At 37.1% G+C, this 18,674-nt stretch overlaps 1 protein-coding gene across 4 annotated transcripts in view; it reads left to right on the plus strand.

Moving 5' to 3' along the window:
* Positions 1-18,674, plus strand: part of STAG1 (stromal antigen 1) — a 434,108-nt gene that overhangs the window by 227,093 nt on the left and 188,341 nt on the right. For all 4 annotated transcript variants that reach the window (XM_029214246.1, XM_029214245.1, XM_029214243.1 and 1 more), the window contains exon 6: positions 8,482-8,558. In XM_029214246.1, coding sequence (XP_029070079.1) covers positions 8,482-8,558 — 77 coding nt within the window. The remainder of the gene's footprint in view (positions 1-8,481; positions 8,559-18,674) is intronic.

Raw genomic sequence — 18,674 nt, forward strand, 5'->3', positions numbered from 1 at the left:
TGGGAAGTCTGACATGGGCTCAGGACTTTTACTCCTGTGAGAGAACTTCTGTGGTATGATTATTTTCCAGTTTCTGGGTCGCCCACACGGCAGGTATGAGATTTGATTTTATCGCAATTGTGCCCTTCCTACTGTCCCGTCAGTTCTTTGTCTTTGGATGTAGGGTATCTTTTTTGGCAGCTTCCGGTGTTCTGGGTTGTTTGTTTTTTTTTCTTTTCTGTTTTTTGGTCAATGGTTATTCAGCATTTAGTTGTTATGTTGGTGTTTTTGTCAGAAGGGGTGAGCTCACGTCCTTCTACTCTGCCATCTTTTCAGCCAAAACTGAGTCCTCTTAAATTTATTAAGACTGTTTTGTGGCCAAACATATGATCTATCTTAGAAAATGTTCCCTGTGCACTAGAGAAAAATATGTATTTTGTTGATTTTGGATGGAATGTTTTATAAATATCTGTTACGTCCATCTGGTCTAATGTCATTTAAGGCAGTTGTTTTCTCATTGATTTTCTGTCTGGATGATCTGTCTATTGGTTTAAGTAGGGTATGAAAGTCTTCTATAATTTTATTGCTTTCTCTTTCTCCCTTTGGTTCTTTTAATATTTGCTTCATATGTTTGTTTCATAAATATTTTCAAATGTTGATCCTTTGGTTGGACAACTCCTTTACTATTATTTTTTATTATATCTATACCATTAATTTTCTCTTAAGTCTGTTACGTGTGGTGTGTGTGTATATATATATATATATATATATATATATATATATCTACTGCAGCTTTCTTTTGGTTTCCGTTTGCATGGAATATCTTTTTTCCATCCCTTTACTTCAGTCTGTGTGTGTCCTTACATCTAAAGTGTGCCTCATGTTTGCAGCGTATAGATGGGACTTGTGTTTTTATTCATTATCCACTCCATGTCTTTTGATTGGAGAATTTAGTCCTTTTACATTTAAAGTAGTTACTGATAGGTTTGTGTTTATTACCATTTTGTTAATTGTTTCCTAGTTGTTTTTATAGTTACTCTTTGTTCCTTTTTTCTTCTCTGCCTCTCCTACTTTGTATTGGGTTGGCTGAAAAGTTCGTTCAGGTTTTTCTGTAACATGTTAACATCTTCTGTAACATTTTTCCATAATGAACTTTTTGGCCAACCGAATAGTTTGATGACTTTCTTTAGCGATATGTATATATTCCTTTCTTTTTATCTTCTGTGTATTTATACTGTAGGTTTTTGCTTTGGGTTGTCATGACACCTACAACCGCATTTTAAGTTGGTAACAACTTAAGTTTCATCCATCCTGTTTTAAAGCTTAACGTTTTTACTCTCTTTGCACTGTCCACATTTTATATTTTTCATGTTACATTTTAAAAATCTTATGTATCTCTTAACTAATTACTGTCATGCTTATTTTTATTACTTTTGTCTTTTAATCTTCATATTAGCTTTGTAAGTCATTAATCCACTACTTCACTATATATTTACTTTTAAGTGGGATTTATTCTTTCATATGTGTTCTGATAACTAAGTAGTGCCCTTTCCTTTCAGCTTAAAGACATCCATTTAACATTTCTTGTAGGCTGGTTTAGTAGTGATGGACTCCTTTAGCTTTTGCATCTCTGAAAAACTCTCCCTCCTTGAATTCTGAATGAGAGCTCTTCCAGGTATAGTATTCTTGGTTGGAAGTTTTATTTCAGCACTTTGAATATATCATGCATTCCCTTCTGGCCTGCAGAGTTTTTGCTAAAAAGTGTGCTGTTAGTGTCATGGGAGTTCTTGTATATAGCTAGTTGTTTTTCTCGTTCTTTTAAATATTATCTTCTTGTCTTTAACTTTTGACATTTTATTTATAATGTGCCTTACTGTGAGCCATTTTCAGTTCATCTCTTTTGGAGCTCTCTAGGCTTCCTGGACTTGAATGTCTGTTTTCTGCCCCTTTCTCTCCCTCTTCTTCTTCTGGGAGACCTAAAATGTGAATATTAGTATGTTTGGTATCATCCCATGCGTCACTTAAGCTGTCTTTGACCTTCTTCTTTTTTCTGCTGTGATTGGGTAAGTTCTAGTGCCTTGTCTTCAAGTTGTTTGATTTTTTCTTTTGTTTCATTTTGTATTGAACCCATCTAGTGTACTTTTCAATTCAGTTATTGTGTTCTTCATCTCTGTGAATTGTATTGGTGCTTTTTTATGTTTTCCATCTCTTTGTTGAAGTTCTCACTGTATTTATCCATTACTCCCATTACCACCCATTTGGTGGATATCATATGACCATTACTTTATCAGGTAAAATATTTATCTCTATTTCATTAAAGTTTTTTTTTTTCCCTGAAGTTTTGTTGTTCTTTCATTTGGAAAATATTCCTCTGTTTCTTCATTTTGCTTGACTCTCTCTATTGGTTTATATACAGTGGATGAAACAACCACCCCCTCCCAGTCTTGAAGGAGTGGCCTTGTGTAGGAGGTGAACCTTTTTGTTCAGCCTTGCCCCAGCTATTGGTCGTCTCTCAAACCTCTTTGCTTGTCTAAGCATCCTAATATATTTTTAATAGCTCCCAGTAGTTGAGGATGTGCCAAGGCCTGTCACTGTCCCAGAGTGGAAGATTTCAGCACCTAGATTCAGGCTGACTAGAAGCCAAGCCATCAGCTAGCCGTTTTTAAAAGTATGTAGATATAATATATGCAGTCCTGAAAGGCTGCAAACATAAGCCTCACTGGTTACCAGAGCCAGGCAATCTGGAAGTATACCTTGGGCAGCAGTCAGAAAAATCAGAGCTTCAGATGAGTGTATAACTTCTTTGTAGGAGATAACAGTGAGCTGGAGCAAGGCAAAAGGAGAGTGCCAAAATGACATCCACAGTCTATGTTCCTTTAGAGCTGCTCCATATGCCACCGCATGTGTGTCAAACCTGAATCCTGTTGACATATATACACTACCAAGTGTAAAATAGATAGCTAGTGGGAAGCAGCCGCATAGCACAGGGAGACCAGCTCGGTGCTTTGTGACCACCTAGGGGGGTGGGATAGGGAGGGTTGGAGGGAGATGCAAGAGGGAGGGGATATATATATATATATATATATATATATACGTATAGCTGACTCACTTTGTATACAGCAGCAACTAACACAACAATGTAAAGCAATTATACTCCAATAAAGATGTTTTAAAAACCCTTGAAGCCTGCTTCTCAATCCAAAGCTGCAGGAGAAGCAAAGTGGCCTCTTTCATAGACCGGGAAATGTGCTTCAGCCAGCTGTCTGTGCAGTGGGCTACGTGTGGTAACCTGCCCAGAACCATCCCTCTAATTGCCACAGTCCCATGGAACCCAGGTACCCAAGCCCCTTTTGCAACCAGATCCCAGTGATCAGGGAGCCCTGGGCTCCAGTTGCAAAATGTCCCAGGTATTAGACACAAAAACCAGGGTACCAGATGCATGTAAAGCTTCTCAGCAGGAGACACTGGTGCTCTGGAACGCTGCAGAGAGTGAGTGTGAAGATAGTGCCCATCCTCTGAAATCTGAAAAGGATTACAGTCAACCCCTAGATGCGTGTTTAAAGAGAACCCTGCCCCTCAAGCCACAGTCATAATGTTTAGCTAATAGGTCTCTTTCACAGAAAGACTGAGTTCTTGGATCTGTTGCCTCTTGCTGTGCCCTGGAGGTGGTAGCTGGTTTAGAACTCTGTCTTCATTGGTTACAGTGTTGCAGTACCTACAAATGTCAGCCCCACTGACCACGAAAGCCAGGTGAAGTAAAGGTGATCCCTGGTAGCAGTCACAAAAATCAGGGCACCAGATGGGTATGAGCTCCATTCTGGGTGACAGTGATTATTACAGTTGCATGTGATCAGGAATGCAAGCTCCCCTAGCCTTTAGAGCCAGGCGATCAAGAATCATATCCTGGGTAGCAGCCGGAAAAATTGGGGCACCAGGCACATGTAGTCTTCTCTCTTTCGGGAAATATTGGTGCTCTGGAGCACAGCAAAGGGAAAGTGTGAGATGGTGCCTGCCATTCTCCATCCCCAGAGAGTGTTTCAGCAGGCTCCTAGATGTGTGTGTTAAATTGGATGCCTGCCCCTTAGGCCATGGTTTTAATGTAAGCAGGTGATCCGGACTCAGTTCAAGTTGAGTTGCTTTAGGCTGCCTCTGAGCTGGGCCCTGGGTAGATGAATCCAAGTTGTGCAGGCCATTTAAGAGCTTTCTACCAGATTGGTGTTGTCCTGTGGGTCTCAGGATGTGAGGCTCTGTTGGTTTTCAGAATTAGATGTTTTGGCTGGTGGCGGGGGGGGGGGGTGTTGGCTTATCTCTCAAGCGCATGTCTTTAAAATTTTTGGTGCCTGATGTGGGGTTTGAGCCCTTCAGTCCTCAGGGAGAAGCTCTGATTTTGAGTTCCCTGACGCTTGTGTTTCCCTGTGCTGTAGGTTGGGTTTATTTTGTGCCATATTTGGTGAAATTTTGTGCCAGCCTCTCTTACCTGCTTTGATGTGGTTTTCTTCTCGTTTGCCTGATGTATAATTGTCATTCAGCCAGCCTTTATGGGTTTTTTTTTGAATATGTTTTTTTAAGAGGAAAATTTTCCATATGTAACTAGACTAATTCTGTCCATGGGAGAAGATGAGTTCAGGGTCTTCCTACATCACCATGTTGAACTGGAACCTATCCCTTCTTTTTTCAGGTATAAATGTATCCTACAGGTCTTTTCGTATCAGTCATAGATAGCTTTATTGTTTTTTGTCTCCATGACTTCCATTGACTTTAAGAGCCAATTAAAAGTAGTGGTTTTCATGGACCTATATAGCCAGATTGCCTTCATGCAGGCCATGGATGTGCTGCTGGAAAACCCTTTTTAGTTGCTAAATCTCTAGGTGCCTCAATTTTCTCATCTGTAAAATGGGAGAAAAATTGTATTCTGAATAAGGTTGTTTGGAAGTTTAAGCACTTATTTAGCACAATACCTGGCAGATGGTGAGCATCCAGATGTAGGCTGCCACCACCATTGTTATCATCACCATTTTTACTTATTTAATCAGATTCTTATTTATGGGCATATGGGTTTTTTTCCTATTTTACTGTTACAGACAGTGCTTCAGGGAATAACCTTGTATATTCATTATTTTGCACATGTGTGATTTTATGGATACTTTGCAACAAGTACAATATCAAGACAACAGAGGATGTAAATTAGTTTTGGTAGACATTTGCCGAATTGCATACCACAGGGATTGTATCAATTTCTGCTGTTACCAGCATTTGACATAGTTTAAATGATTAAGAACTTGATGGTAGTTTTCTGATGTTACTTCCATTTCTAAAATTATTCATAGTTTAAAATGACAATTTTGAAAGTTTTTGCTTTACTAAAAAAGCACAATCTTGTGAGGAGGGCCTGCTCAAGCAAACTTTTTAATATAAAATATGTATGTTGGTGGCTTATTCTTTTAGGATTCTCATAGATAACTTGTTAGTATTTAAGAGAGTGGAAGGTGATCTTTTCTCTCTTTTATTCTTTATTTTCAGATATTTATGTTTCCATGAATCTGAATCATTTCAGATTTTTTATTTACCTTTACTATCCATAATCTTAGGATAATCTTCTATTAGAAATATGCATCTTTAAGAACCAAGAATCCAAAGATGAACTGAGATTAGCTTTTTAATTTATTTTGAACGTTAGTGTTGAATTAAGGCAAGATTTTTTTCTTTGTCAGAGAAAGCTTAAAAGGGCAGAGGAAGCTTAACATGTCAGGCATTTTTCAAGGTTGATGGGGGAATACAAAGATCAGTATGTTGTGGTCGCTGCCATACTTTATTCTAGTGGGTGAGCTAGATAGGTAGGGACTACATCCGGGTTAGAAAATGTAAAAAAAGGGCAAAGAAGAATGCTTGGATTGAGCTTTAGAAATTACCTGTATGTACTTAGGTTAAATGACTAAAAGTAACTGAAAGAAATAAAAATAAGTCATCAGAGAATATAGTGTAAATATATACTGCTGTGGGAACCAATTAAATAAGCAAATTCTTTAAATACATTAGATACATTATTATTAAGGAAAAACTGTTTGATGTAGCAGTTCGGAGACAGCTGGTGTGAGGAAGCAGTTTCTGTAGAGTTGTGGTACCCAATTGGAGAAGAATGAACAGTTGGAAAAAAGTAAATAGGCTAATCTTTGGAATAGTCATTGTGGCAGGAGAAGGAATTTCTTCCTTAAAAGAAAAATCAGTAACAAGCTTCTGTTCATTTTCAAAATTATGGCTTTTAAACATCTGATTTTATTTTATTAGTAATTGATATTTGTATATTGTAGTCATCTTTAAAGATGCTAAGCATGAGGTTTTTTTCATATTGCTTTTAATGCTAGTTACTGTTTTGTTGTCCTTCACTTTACCACATGAAATTGATGCAGTAAAATAGTCCTCTTTTTATGAACTAACATAGCTATTTTATTGAAACTATAGTTAAGACTCCACTGAATATGAAAACTGCCATGTCAATCATGGATATAGAGTAGTTGAACATTATTTACACTGGGAGTATTTTAAGAGTGATATGTGCAACTTATTAATGAAGTAGTAGAATTAATGTCCCTTTTCTTGAATTTTTAAAAAATCAACTTTACCAAGATCTAATTTTCATACATTAAAATTCACACACAGTGTACAGATAGGTGGCTTTTGACAAATGCGTACAACCATGTAATGACATTCCATTCAAAATATAAAATATTTCCATCTCCCTAAGAAGAACAGTTAATTCTTCCCATGTTCAAAAATTTTAACATCTAATTTTACTTCTTTTGCTTTTTTATTAGTACTTATGAATGTAATTTTACTTATCAAGAGTACCATGAATTAACCCCCAAAATTATATGCTTTTTATCTATGGGAATGTTATTTCAGATTGACAGAATATTTCATGGCCCCAAACAAGGTTAAATAGAAACAATTTTGTTTTGAGTGATTTTAAGAATGTCTAACAGAAAGTTACTTTTATTTGAGATTAGTTACAATTATCAGTTGAGGACATTTCTTGTTTATTTAATTTTTTAAAATCCTCTGAAAATAAAGGCTGTATTGTAGTACATAAACAACCTGTCTTCAACACCGTTGAATACTCTCTACGTTACTGTTTTTCACATAAAAAAATAAAATCAGGATAAAAAGTTTCTCATTTTGTTTCAGAAATTGCATGTTGGGGAAGAACTCTTTAAAAATATTTTTCCTTTTCATCCACATTCCAGCCTAGACTGTCATCTCTAAAGTTGAATATTGGGAATATCTGTTGGTAGTACTTAATTCATCATCCAGAAAATGAATGAGAACTATGTATCACTAAATAAACTGTGCTTTTAAATGATCCTGATTAAAAGAAAGGGCAGATAGGGCTTTTTTCTCATTTTATAGATTTTAATTCAGTTAAATTGAGTTTAATAAGTGCCACATGTTCCATTGTAGTTTTTGTTGGGACTCTGAATTAAGATCATACTTTGACTTTTAGTGGCTATCCTACTGCTTCCATGGTCTTTCCTGTAAGCGTACAGTACATTTCAGAGCGTCTTCCCACCTACATTCCTAGTTGTGATTTGAGTTGGAGCTGGTGATCACTGGCAAGGAGCCTGTCGGAGGTTATACAGTAATTATTTTCTTACTGATTCATTGAGTGTTATTTTTGTGATTTTTAACTTGAGTATTTTACACTTATACAGTTGAAACTGAACCTCATTTAATTATTAGGCTGGAATTCTTTGTACCTAAGTTGATTTTGAACCTTATTTCAGTTTCTTTAAATTGAACCTTATTTCAGTTTCTTTAAATGTTATTTTTAACACAGGTTTTCAATATAAACCACTCATTCTCATAAGAGTGATAATATTTACATAACCATATTTGAGATAAAAATAAAGGTAAAAGTAGTACAAAAGAATGAGATGTTGAAGGAGGTTAACTTTTTCTTTGATTGTTTGATCCTTATGTAGAAGTTATTGAGCAACTCTTCATGTTCAAAAAAGCAGATATAACTGAAATGTGTTGTTAGATTATGGGACATTTAGTTTTAATTTATCGAAGAATATTGTGATGATTAAAAAATATCAGAGGGAGCCTTTAAGGGAGATAACACTTTCTATACTTGGATGTTTTTCAGACTAAGGCAGCCAGCTGTATGTCTGGTTAGCACCAGTATATATTTAAGTCAATCTTTAGGGGCTTCCTTACCATATAAATTCATTGTTTTATGTCTTTGTCTTTTCCTTCTTCAACACTTCTCTCAATATTTTTCCTTATACTTATCTAATTCATAGGATATTCAGGGTTTTTTTTTTAATGCCTAAAGAACTTTTAAATTCTTAAACAAGGGATTCCTTTAGAATAGATAGAAGTTTGGGGGAAGTAAGAAAAACCCAAACACTTTCATATAAAACTTTTCAAACAGTGCTCAGGTTAAATTTAATTTTTAGCATGGGATAGAAAAAGATTAACTATATAAAATCTGTTGTTCCACAGGTACTGTGAGAATAGAGATGTTTCGAAATATGCAGAATGCAGAAATCATCAGAAAAATGACTGAAGAATTTGATGAGGTATAGCATTTCAATATTTATACAAACTGCCTGCTTACACTTGTAAATGGTGAATATGTTATTTTAAGTTTTGTTTTGACTTGGTGTTTAGTATAAGAGAAGATATACTGTTTTCTCATTTATATGATAATCCATGCTGTTAATTCCAAAATTAATCTCATTCATTTGGGAATTTTATTACATTGCATGGAGGTAGTAGCACTGAATAGTGACTGATAGCTGATAAGGATAAGAAAATTCATGGTATGAAGTAGAAGTTGACTCTTGATATTCATTCTTGAAGACCATCTAAAATTCCTGAATTTATAAATACATTTCCAGCAATTTCATGTTCTGTGGAATACTAGTCTTGTTAAATGCTTTAAAGAAAAAAGGGTTTGGAGGTCAAGGAAGTGTGAGCAGGCTGCCTATTATACCTACCTTAGAGATTGTGAAAGCATATTAACTTATTTAAGGTTCTTAGAAATCCTAATGGAGAAAAATCTCCTTAACTTAATTCAATCCAGAATTCCCAAAATTATTTTACATGGATCCCCACCACTGACATACCCACACACACACACCTCCCCCACTCCCACCCCCTTCCCATTTTCTTTGTGTGTGTGTGTATGTGTGTGTGTGTGTGTGTGTGTGTGTGTGTAAAACTTGAACTTCTATTTGGGACATTCTACTTGAGATAATCTGATTTCCATTAAGAATACAAGTTTTCTTTATTGTCTTCACAAATTAATCATGCAGAAACCATTTTTTTCTGCATGATTTTCCATTTTCACTAAAATATTCACTCAAGCAGTTTTACACTGTAAATGTTGAGATACTTTTACAGTTTTATTTCTTTATTTAATTTATGGTGAACTCAATTCATGTCATGCTTTAGGCCAGCATCAATTCCAGTTTTAACGTTCTGCCTTTTGATTTAATTAAGATTTCTATTTTCTGAATTAGGTGTTCCTTTTTCTTGACTTTCAACACTAACAACAAAGATTGGTTTTCTTCTAGGTCCACTCTTAGTAAGATGAGGTTAGGCTTTTTATTAGTAGTAGCAGTAAGTAGTGTTTATTTTTAATTAAAAAAGTGCTACAAACACATGTCAAAGCAGACATTCAAACACAGGCTGTTCAATATATGTCTTTCTCATCAGGTGTCACCTTTACTCTAGCAGCAGTATGAAAACATTTTACAGAAACATTGTCAGTGGCTTTCAGACTATTTATTCACATTTTATGGGAGGTAGGGGAGACCTTAAATTGTCACCTATGCAGATATACTCCATAATCACTTGTCTTCATTTCTGTAATCCAAAAAGCTCTGAAATTCCAAAACCTGGCCTAAAATAACATGAGACTACTTAAGATTTTTATTCATCACAGTCATTGTGAATATCTGTATGCATTGCTGTTAAATGTTAATGTTCTTGATTACAGGGGGCTGCCCCACATTCTTTTGGGGTATGATGAAATATAAGGTATATGCACTGTATTAACTTCTAAACTGCAAAAAATCCTAGATTCTGAAACATTTCTGTGGGACTACTGTTCACTAAAAAATAATTTTGTTGTTACTACAAGTGTTTTTATATGTTGCAAATAGAAGTTAAAGCCAGATAAGATATAAGTTAAGGTGCAAGTAGTAGTTTTACTCACCAGCTACTATACTAACTACTATGCCAGGCTTGCAATACAGGTGATTCAGATTGTAGATTTAAAAGTAGTATATATCTTGGACCTTCACAGCACTAACACGTGATGGAATGATTATTAAGAGTTTAAGACAGTAGTTTCCAAACATTGCTGCACATTAACATCTCATGGGGTTACTGACTCCTGGCTCCCTTCCACATCCCACAGACATTTTGATTTACTTTGTAAGGCATGTGACCTGGATATAGAGATTTTTTTAAAGCTCACCAGGTGATATTCTAATGTATAAGAACTATTGAGAACTATTGTTCTAAGGCAAATAAAAAGAGGAAGCCAAGATTTGTTATAAAAACACTTCATATATGAAAACAGAATGAGGGGGAAACAACAATGAATAAAATGTAGCAAATGAAATTATTCAGAAGGCATTCATTTCATATTCCTAAACATTTTGTCCCAATATTTGAGATTATTGACCTAATCAAAGAAGACTTTTAATATCATCATTATATTATTTTTTAAACAGTATATCTAATACAGTTTGGATTATTAGAGTATTAATGTAAAGCAGAATTTGATATCTTCTAAAGCTACTTAGAAATAAATAAATATAATTGTGATGATTAGAAGTTTTAATAAATATTGTCAGTTTCAGTTTTAAATATCTATATAATGCTTTTAATTAGGTGGTTTAAAACAGTGTCATAAATAGGATGCTTACTCACTTTGCTTGAGACTTTATTGCATAACCAATTTGAAAAGTAAAAATTTAAACTCAAAATAAATAACTAAACATACAAACAAATAAAAATTCCAGAGATGATGTTAGTGAGCAGGTTGTGCCAGACCTGTTTGACACTGATAATTAAATTGTCTGCAAGTATGACAAGATTCATCGAAGCAAGAACAAATGGAAATTCTGTTTGAAAGGTGGTATTACGTACTTTGGAGGGACAGACTCTGTATTTGCAAAAGCCATTGTTGATATGGAGTGGTAAAACTTATGAGCTGAATACATCATAAACATATACTGGGATTGTGTCACATATTGTTCACTGTATTGAATTTAATGAAATTATAATTCAGATGCAGATACAAAAAAATTTATCTTAAACTCTTTAGCAAGGTATTGATCTTTTGCTACTCTGTATATACTCAAGAATGCATTTAAATGCTTTCATATTGTTAAATGTACAGTATTTTAAGTTTTTTTTTCTTCAAAATACTGTATAGGTTATTTAATTCCTTGGGAGTGGGAGGAGGTTAGTTTTGGTGAATTATATTTTGTGATAAAATTCTGAAATATCAAAGAACCATTAGATCCCAAGATCCTAGAAAAGTGCCTAGTTAACGAAGTAGCCATTAAAATTCTTTTGAATGAATGAATATATTGTATTATAGCAAACTAAAGTAAAGGTGAGATGAGTTAGAAGTCATTTCAGTTGAAAGTGTTTAAATTGAATAAGGTAGTCCAAGAGTATGTTATTGCCTGAAAAAGTAGTATACTGTAGCTTCTATTCCTTGTTACAAATTGGTTATAACTACAGATCTGCACCTGGCCACATATCCTTTGTAATTGTAATATCAGCCTAATTTAGAAATATGTTAATTCCCAGAGCACCTTTAGCTTTCCAAAGTCAATAGATATACTTGGTTCCTGTTGGAGCCAGTTGCCAGGAGGTAAAGCACACTGTAATTGTATTTCTTCCCCAGGTTATTACAATCAGATCTCCATGTATCAATTCTTAGATATGTTTCCCAAAGGTCAATTTGTATAGTTTTCATATATTTCAGTATGACATCTATGTAGGGAAACCTTTGCAACACAACACATTTAATATTCAGCTGACCCTTGAACAACATGGGTGTTAGGTACTCTCAGCTCTCTGTAGCTGAAAATCCTCATATAATTTTTGACTCCCCCAAAACTTAACTACTAATACCCTACTGTTGACTGGAAGCCTTACCAATAACATTAACAGTCAATTAACACACATTTTGTATTTTATATATATTATATGCTGTGTTCTTACAATAAAGTAAGCTAGAGAAAAAATGTTATTAAGAAAAGCATAAAAAGGGGAGAGTACATTTACCGTACTATACTGTATCATTACTGTAAGTTTGTCATCTGTTTATAAGCTAAATCATCTGTCTCTTAGTACCTATATCGATATTGTCTTATATGATGCAAAACACCATAGATCTTATATGTATTATTAATACTAGACATCAAAAATGAAAAGATAATGTGAATAATTTATATTTTCTTACAGTTATGATGATTTATGCATTGATAACGAAGAAGCCAGCAATCTGATTGCTTTTTGCTAGCCTAGTGTAACTGATACAATTGTTTCATGGTAGCCTAGCCTTTATACTAGTGAATGAATTGTTATAAAATTTTTATGGCATACAGTATTACTGTCATATTCATAATACAATATTGGAAACACTGTTACTTTTTTTAAGAAAAATCACTTACCTGTGGTGATAAGCTGATATGCAGTTTCTCCAACTATGAGAGTGAGAGTGTGTCATCCTGTACAGTAATGTAATTCTTTGAAAGCAAAGTTATAGAACAGTATATATTAAATATCACTCACCTTATGCCTATGTATGGGTAGGCTATCCACTTCAATACAAGTCTTGCACACGAAGCTCTACACAATGAATAGTTAGGCAATGACGATGATGACACGAGTGACACAGTTCTTGCCATACAGTTACTATATTTTCACATGGAGACACACACATATACAACAGATATGTTTATTAAGTGTATGGCATGGTGATTATTTACTGTTCATTAAATGGAAATGGATCATCACAAAGGTCTTCATCCTCATCGTCTTCACATTGAGTCGGCTGAGGAAGAGGAGGGGTTTGTCTTGCTGTCTCTGGGATGGCAGAGGTGGAGGAGGTGGAAGGGTAGGCAGGAGGGGCAGGCATATTTGGTGTAATTTTATGGAAATACATCATAATTTCTGTTTGAATTTTGCTTTTTCATTTCTCTAACATAGTACCAGTCCTTCTTCCACCATTTGCTACAGTTTCAATGCCCATATCACAGAAGGGTTATGTTGTAAAAGAAGTTAAAAGCAGTGTTGAGTAAGCAGAACCCTTGTACCAGATTGTCTAATGTCATTTGTTTTCTGGCAATGCTTCTCCTATGACTTTTTCCTCATTGTACGGCACTGGTTAGGAAGCACTCATCTCCATCAAGTCATCTTCTCTTAATTCCTTTGGTGTAGTGTCTATTAGCTCTTGAATTTCTTCAAGATTCATATCTTAAAACTCTTCACTGTCCCCTCCACTCCACCCCGACCGTTTTTGCCATATCCACAGTCTCTTTCATGATTTCTTTGATCGGCTCTGTCCTTAGTCCTGTGAAGTCATGCACAACATCTGGGCAAAATTTATCTCCAGCAGGAATTCATTATTTCGGGCCTGGTAGCTTTCATGGCTTTTTCTCTAACAACAATGGCATCTTCAGCTTCAGTGGCGTAGTCCTTGCAGACTTTCATGATGTTCTCTCTATGGGGGTCCTCTTCCATAGCCCTGACAATCCTTTCCATAGAGTACTGTGTGTAATGAGCCTTAAAGGCCCTTATGACTCCTTGATTTAGAGACTGAATTAGAAATACTGTGTTTGGGAGCAAGTTGATCACTTTGACACTTTTGGTGTTGAACTCATAGGGTTCTGGGTGGCCAGGGGCATTGTTCATTATAAAAAGAATTTTAAAAGTCAGTTCCTTACTTGCAAGGTACTTCTCAACTTCAAGGACAAAGCATCGATGGAACCAATCCAGAAAAGGGTTCTCATTGTCCATGGATTCTTGTTCTACAACCAAAAGACTGGTAGCTGGTGTTATATTTTCCCTTCAAGGCCTGGGAGTTTGTAGCTTTACAGATAAGAGCAGTCCTGATCATAAACCTGACTTGCATGTGCACAAAAAGTAGAGTTAGCCTGTGCCTTCTTACCTAAGTCCTGGTGCTCGCTTATCTTCCTTACTAATAATGTTGTTTGTGATGATTTTTTCCCAAGTAGGGCGCTTTCTTCTGCATTAAAAACCTGTTGAGGCAGACTTACCTATCACTGAGCAACTCCCACGTGCAAGTGTAAATGTCTCTTCTCCAGTAAGTTTGTCGATTGTCAGTTAATTTGTAGGCTGTCTCTGCAGGACCCAAGCTGGAAGAGAAAAAAGTTTTTCTTTTCAGCAGTTTTGTTGACTAGGATGGGATGTTTGGGACTCCCAGCTCACACCAGAGACTGAGGCTGCAGCTGAGATCACCAGTCCAGCAAAGCTGAGCTCCTCGCCTGCTACCAGGATTTGTATAAAAACACCTGGCTGCAGGCAGCGAGGGATCTGCCGTGCTCCTGGAGAGCAGCTGCTGGCATTGCTGATGCCAAGCTGGGTTCTGCAGCTCTGCCTAGTCCCAGCCAGCACCCCATTCTGATCAGGCCAGGAGAGAAAACAAGATGGCAGAGTAGAAGACCTTGAGCTCACATCCTCCCATGAGAACACCAAAATCATAACTAATTGCTGTACAACCATCAATAAAAAAGACTGGGACCTACGAAAAAGATATTCTACATTCAAAGACAGAGAAGACGAGATGGTAGGAAGGGTGCACTCATGATATAGTCAAATCCCATACGCCCTGGGTGGGTGATCCAGAAGCTGGAGAATAATTATATCACAGAAGTTCTCGCACAGGAGTGAGAGTTCTGAGCCCCACATTAGGCTTCCCAGCGGGGGGGGGGGTCTGGCATCAGGAGGAGGAGCCGCCAGAGCATTTGGCTTTAAAGGCCAGCATCTCTTGACCACAGGAGCTCCACAGAACTCGGGAAACCAGACTCCACTCTTGGATGATGCACACGAGGTCTTTTGATCACCAAGACACAGGGAAAAAGCAGTGACTTCAAAGGCACCTGGGCCGGAACTGCCCACTGGTCTTGGAGGGCCTCTTGGGGAGACGAGGTGGCTGTGGCTCTCTCTTGGGGCATAAAAGTTGGTGGTGAACATATCCGGGAAAAATCATCTGAAGGCTGACATCTTGTTTGGGACATTAGTGCCAAGACCTGGCCTCACCCAACAGCCTGTAGGCTCCAGTGCTGGGACACGTCAGGCCAGATAACCAACAGGGCTGGAACATGGTCCCACCCATCAACAGACAGGCTTCCTAAAGACTTCCTGAGCCCATAGCCACCACTAGGCATGCCATTTGACATGGCCCTGCCCACCAGAGGGCCAAGACCCAACTCTACCCACCAGGGGGCAGGCACCGGCCCCTACCACCAGGAAGCCTCCACAAGCCTCTAGACTAGCCTCACCCACCAGGGGGCAGACAATAGAAGCAAGAAATGCACAGTCTCCAAACCTGTGGAACTGAGTCCACAAACACAGGTCAGAACCTACCGTGGGACCAGCTGATAACTGGCCATTGAGTTACGAGAGGAGCTGTACTACTGGGACACATAGGACATCCCCTACAGAGGGCTACTTCTTCAAGGTCAAGACACATAACTAACCTTCCACATACATAAAAATACAAACAGAAGTTTAGACAAAATGAGTCAGCAAAGCAATATGTTCCAGATGAAGGAATAAGGTAAAACCCCAAAACAACGAAATGATATGGAGATAGGCAATCTACCTGAGAAAGAGTTCAGAGTAATGATTGGAAAGATGATCCAGGAATTTGGGAAAAGAATGGAAGCACAGAGTGAGAAGTTACAAGAAGTTTTTAACAAAGGATTAGAAAAAATAAAGAACAACTAAACACAGTTAAAGAATACAATAACTGGGGCTTCCCTGGTGGTGCAGTGGTTAAGAATCCTCCTGCCAGTGCAGGAGACACAGGTTCAAGCCCTGGTCTGGGAAGATCCCACGTGCTGCGGAGCAGCTGAGCCCGTGCGCCACAGCTGCTGAGCCTGTGCTCGAGAGCCCATGAGCCACAATTACTGAAGCCTGCGCATCTAGAGCCCGTGCTCCCGACAAGAGAAGTCACCACAATGAGAAGCTTGCACACCACGGCAAAGAGTGGCCCCCGCTTGCTGCAACTAGAGAAAACCCACGCACAGCAACGAAGACCTAACACAGCCAAAAATAAAAATAAAAAAAAATACAATAACTGAAATGAAAAATACACTAGAAGTAATCAGTAGAATAAATGAGGCAAAAGAACAAATAAGTGAACTGGTAGAGTGGTGGAAATCACTGCTGTGAAACAGAATAAAGAAAAAAAAAATGGAAAGAAAAAAGGATAGTTTAAGAGACCTCTGGGACAACACCAAATGTACCAACATTCGCCTTATAGGAGTCCCAGAAGGAGAAAAAAGAGAGAAAGGGCCTGAGAAGATATTTGAAGAGATAATAGCTGAAAACTTCCCTAACATGGGAAAGAAAGCAGTAACCCAAGCCTAGGAAGCAGAGAGTACCATACAGGATCAACCCAAAGAGGAACACAACCAAGATACATTGTATCAAATTGACAAAAATTAAAGAGAAAATATTAAAAAACAATGAGGGGAAAGCAACAAGTAACACACAAGGGAACCCCCATAATGTTATCAGCTGATTTTCCAGCAGAAACTCTGCAGACCAGAAGGGAGTGGCATAATATATTTAAAGTGATGAACAGGAAGAACCTACAGCCAAGAATATGCTACCCAGAAAGGCTCTTGTTCAGATTCAGTGAAGAAATCAAGAGCTTTACAGACAAGCAAAAGCTAAGAGAGTTCAGCACCACCAAACCAGATTTACAACAAATGCTAACCAACTTCTCTAGACAGAAAAGAACAGTCCACAAGTAGAAGAAAGAAAATTATGAAATGGGAAAGCTTACCAATAAAGGCATACAGTAAAGGTAGGAAATTATACACACACACATGATATCTAAACCAATAATTGTGAAAGGAGAGTGTAAATGCAGGATATTTCAAATGCATTAGAAATTAGGAGATCAACAACCTAAAACAATCATTATATGTATAGATTACTATATCAAAGTCTCATGGTAAACCAAAAATCTATAGTAGATATACACAGAAATAAGAAAAAGTAATCAAAACACAACACTAAAGAAAGTCATCAAATCACAAGAAAAGAGAACAAAAGACAAAAGGAGAAAAAAGCCCTACAAAAACAAATCCAAAACAATTAACAAAATGGCAATAAGAACATACATATGGGTATTTGCCTTAAAGGTAAATGGATTAAATGCTCCAACCGAAAGACGTAGGCTGGCTGAATGGATACAAAAACAAGACCCATATATATGCTCCTAACAAGACAACCACATCAGATCTATAGGCACATACAGATTGAAAGTGAGGGGATGGAAAAAGGTATTCCATGGAAACGGAAATCAAAAGAAAGCTGGAGTAGCAATACTCATATGAGACAAAATCGACCTTAAAGACAGTTACAGGAGACAAACAAGGATACCACATAATGATCAGAGGATCAATCCAAGATGATATAACAATTGTAAATATATGCATACAAAATAAGAGCACCTCAATGTATAAGGCAAATGTTAACAGACATAAAAGGAAAAATTGAGAGTAACACAATAATAGTGGGATCCTCTAATACCCCACTAACGTCAGTGGACAGATTATCCAGACAGAAAATCAGTAAAGAAACACAGGCCTTAAATGACACCTTAGACTACATGGATTTGATTGAAATTCATAAAGCATTCCATCCAAAATCAGCAGAATACACATTTTTTTCAAGTGTACAAGGAACATTCACCAGGGTAGGTCACATGCTGGGCCACAAAGCAAGACTCAGTAAATTTAAGAAAGTTGTACTTTTATCAGGCATCTTTTCTGACCATAATGCTATGAGGCTAGAAACCAACTACAAGAAAAAGAACTGCAAAAAGCACAAACACTTGGAGGTTAAACATATTGTAGTAAGCAACCAATGGATCACTGAAGAAGTCAAAGAGGAAATCAGAAAATATACTTCAAGACAAATGAAAACAAAAACAGGACAATGCAAAACTTACGGGACACAGCAAAAGCAGTTCTAAGAGGGAAGTTTATAGCTATACAAGCTTACCTCAGGAAATGAGAACAATCTCAAATAAACAACCTGACTTTACACCTAAAGCAACCGGAGGAAGAAGAACAAAGAAAACCCAAAGTTAGTAGAAGGAAAGTAAGTATAAAGGTCAGAGCAGAAATAAATGAAATAGAGACTATAAAAACAATAGAAAGGATCAACAAAACTAAAAGCTGATTCCTTGAAAATATGTTTTAAAATTGATAAAACTTGGGCTTCCCTGGTGGCGCAGTGGTTGAGAGTCCGCCTACCGATGCAGGGGACACGGGTTCGTGCCCTGGTCTGGGAAGATCCCACATGCCGTGGAGCAGCTGGGCCCGTGAGCCATGGCCGCTGAGCCTGCGCTCTGCAGCAGGAGAGGCCACAACAGTGAGAGGCCCGTGTACCGCAAAAAA

This window comes from Monodon monoceros, unplaced genomic scaffold, assembly GCF_005190385.1.
Source record: "Monodon monoceros isolate NGI ecotype Baffin Bay Population unplaced genomic scaffold, NGI_Narwhal_1 Super_Scaffold_11, whole genome shotgun sequence".
NCBI classification, from domain to species: domain Eukaryota; kingdom Metazoa; phylum Chordata; class Mammalia; order Artiodactyla; family Monodontidae; genus Monodon; species Monodon monoceros.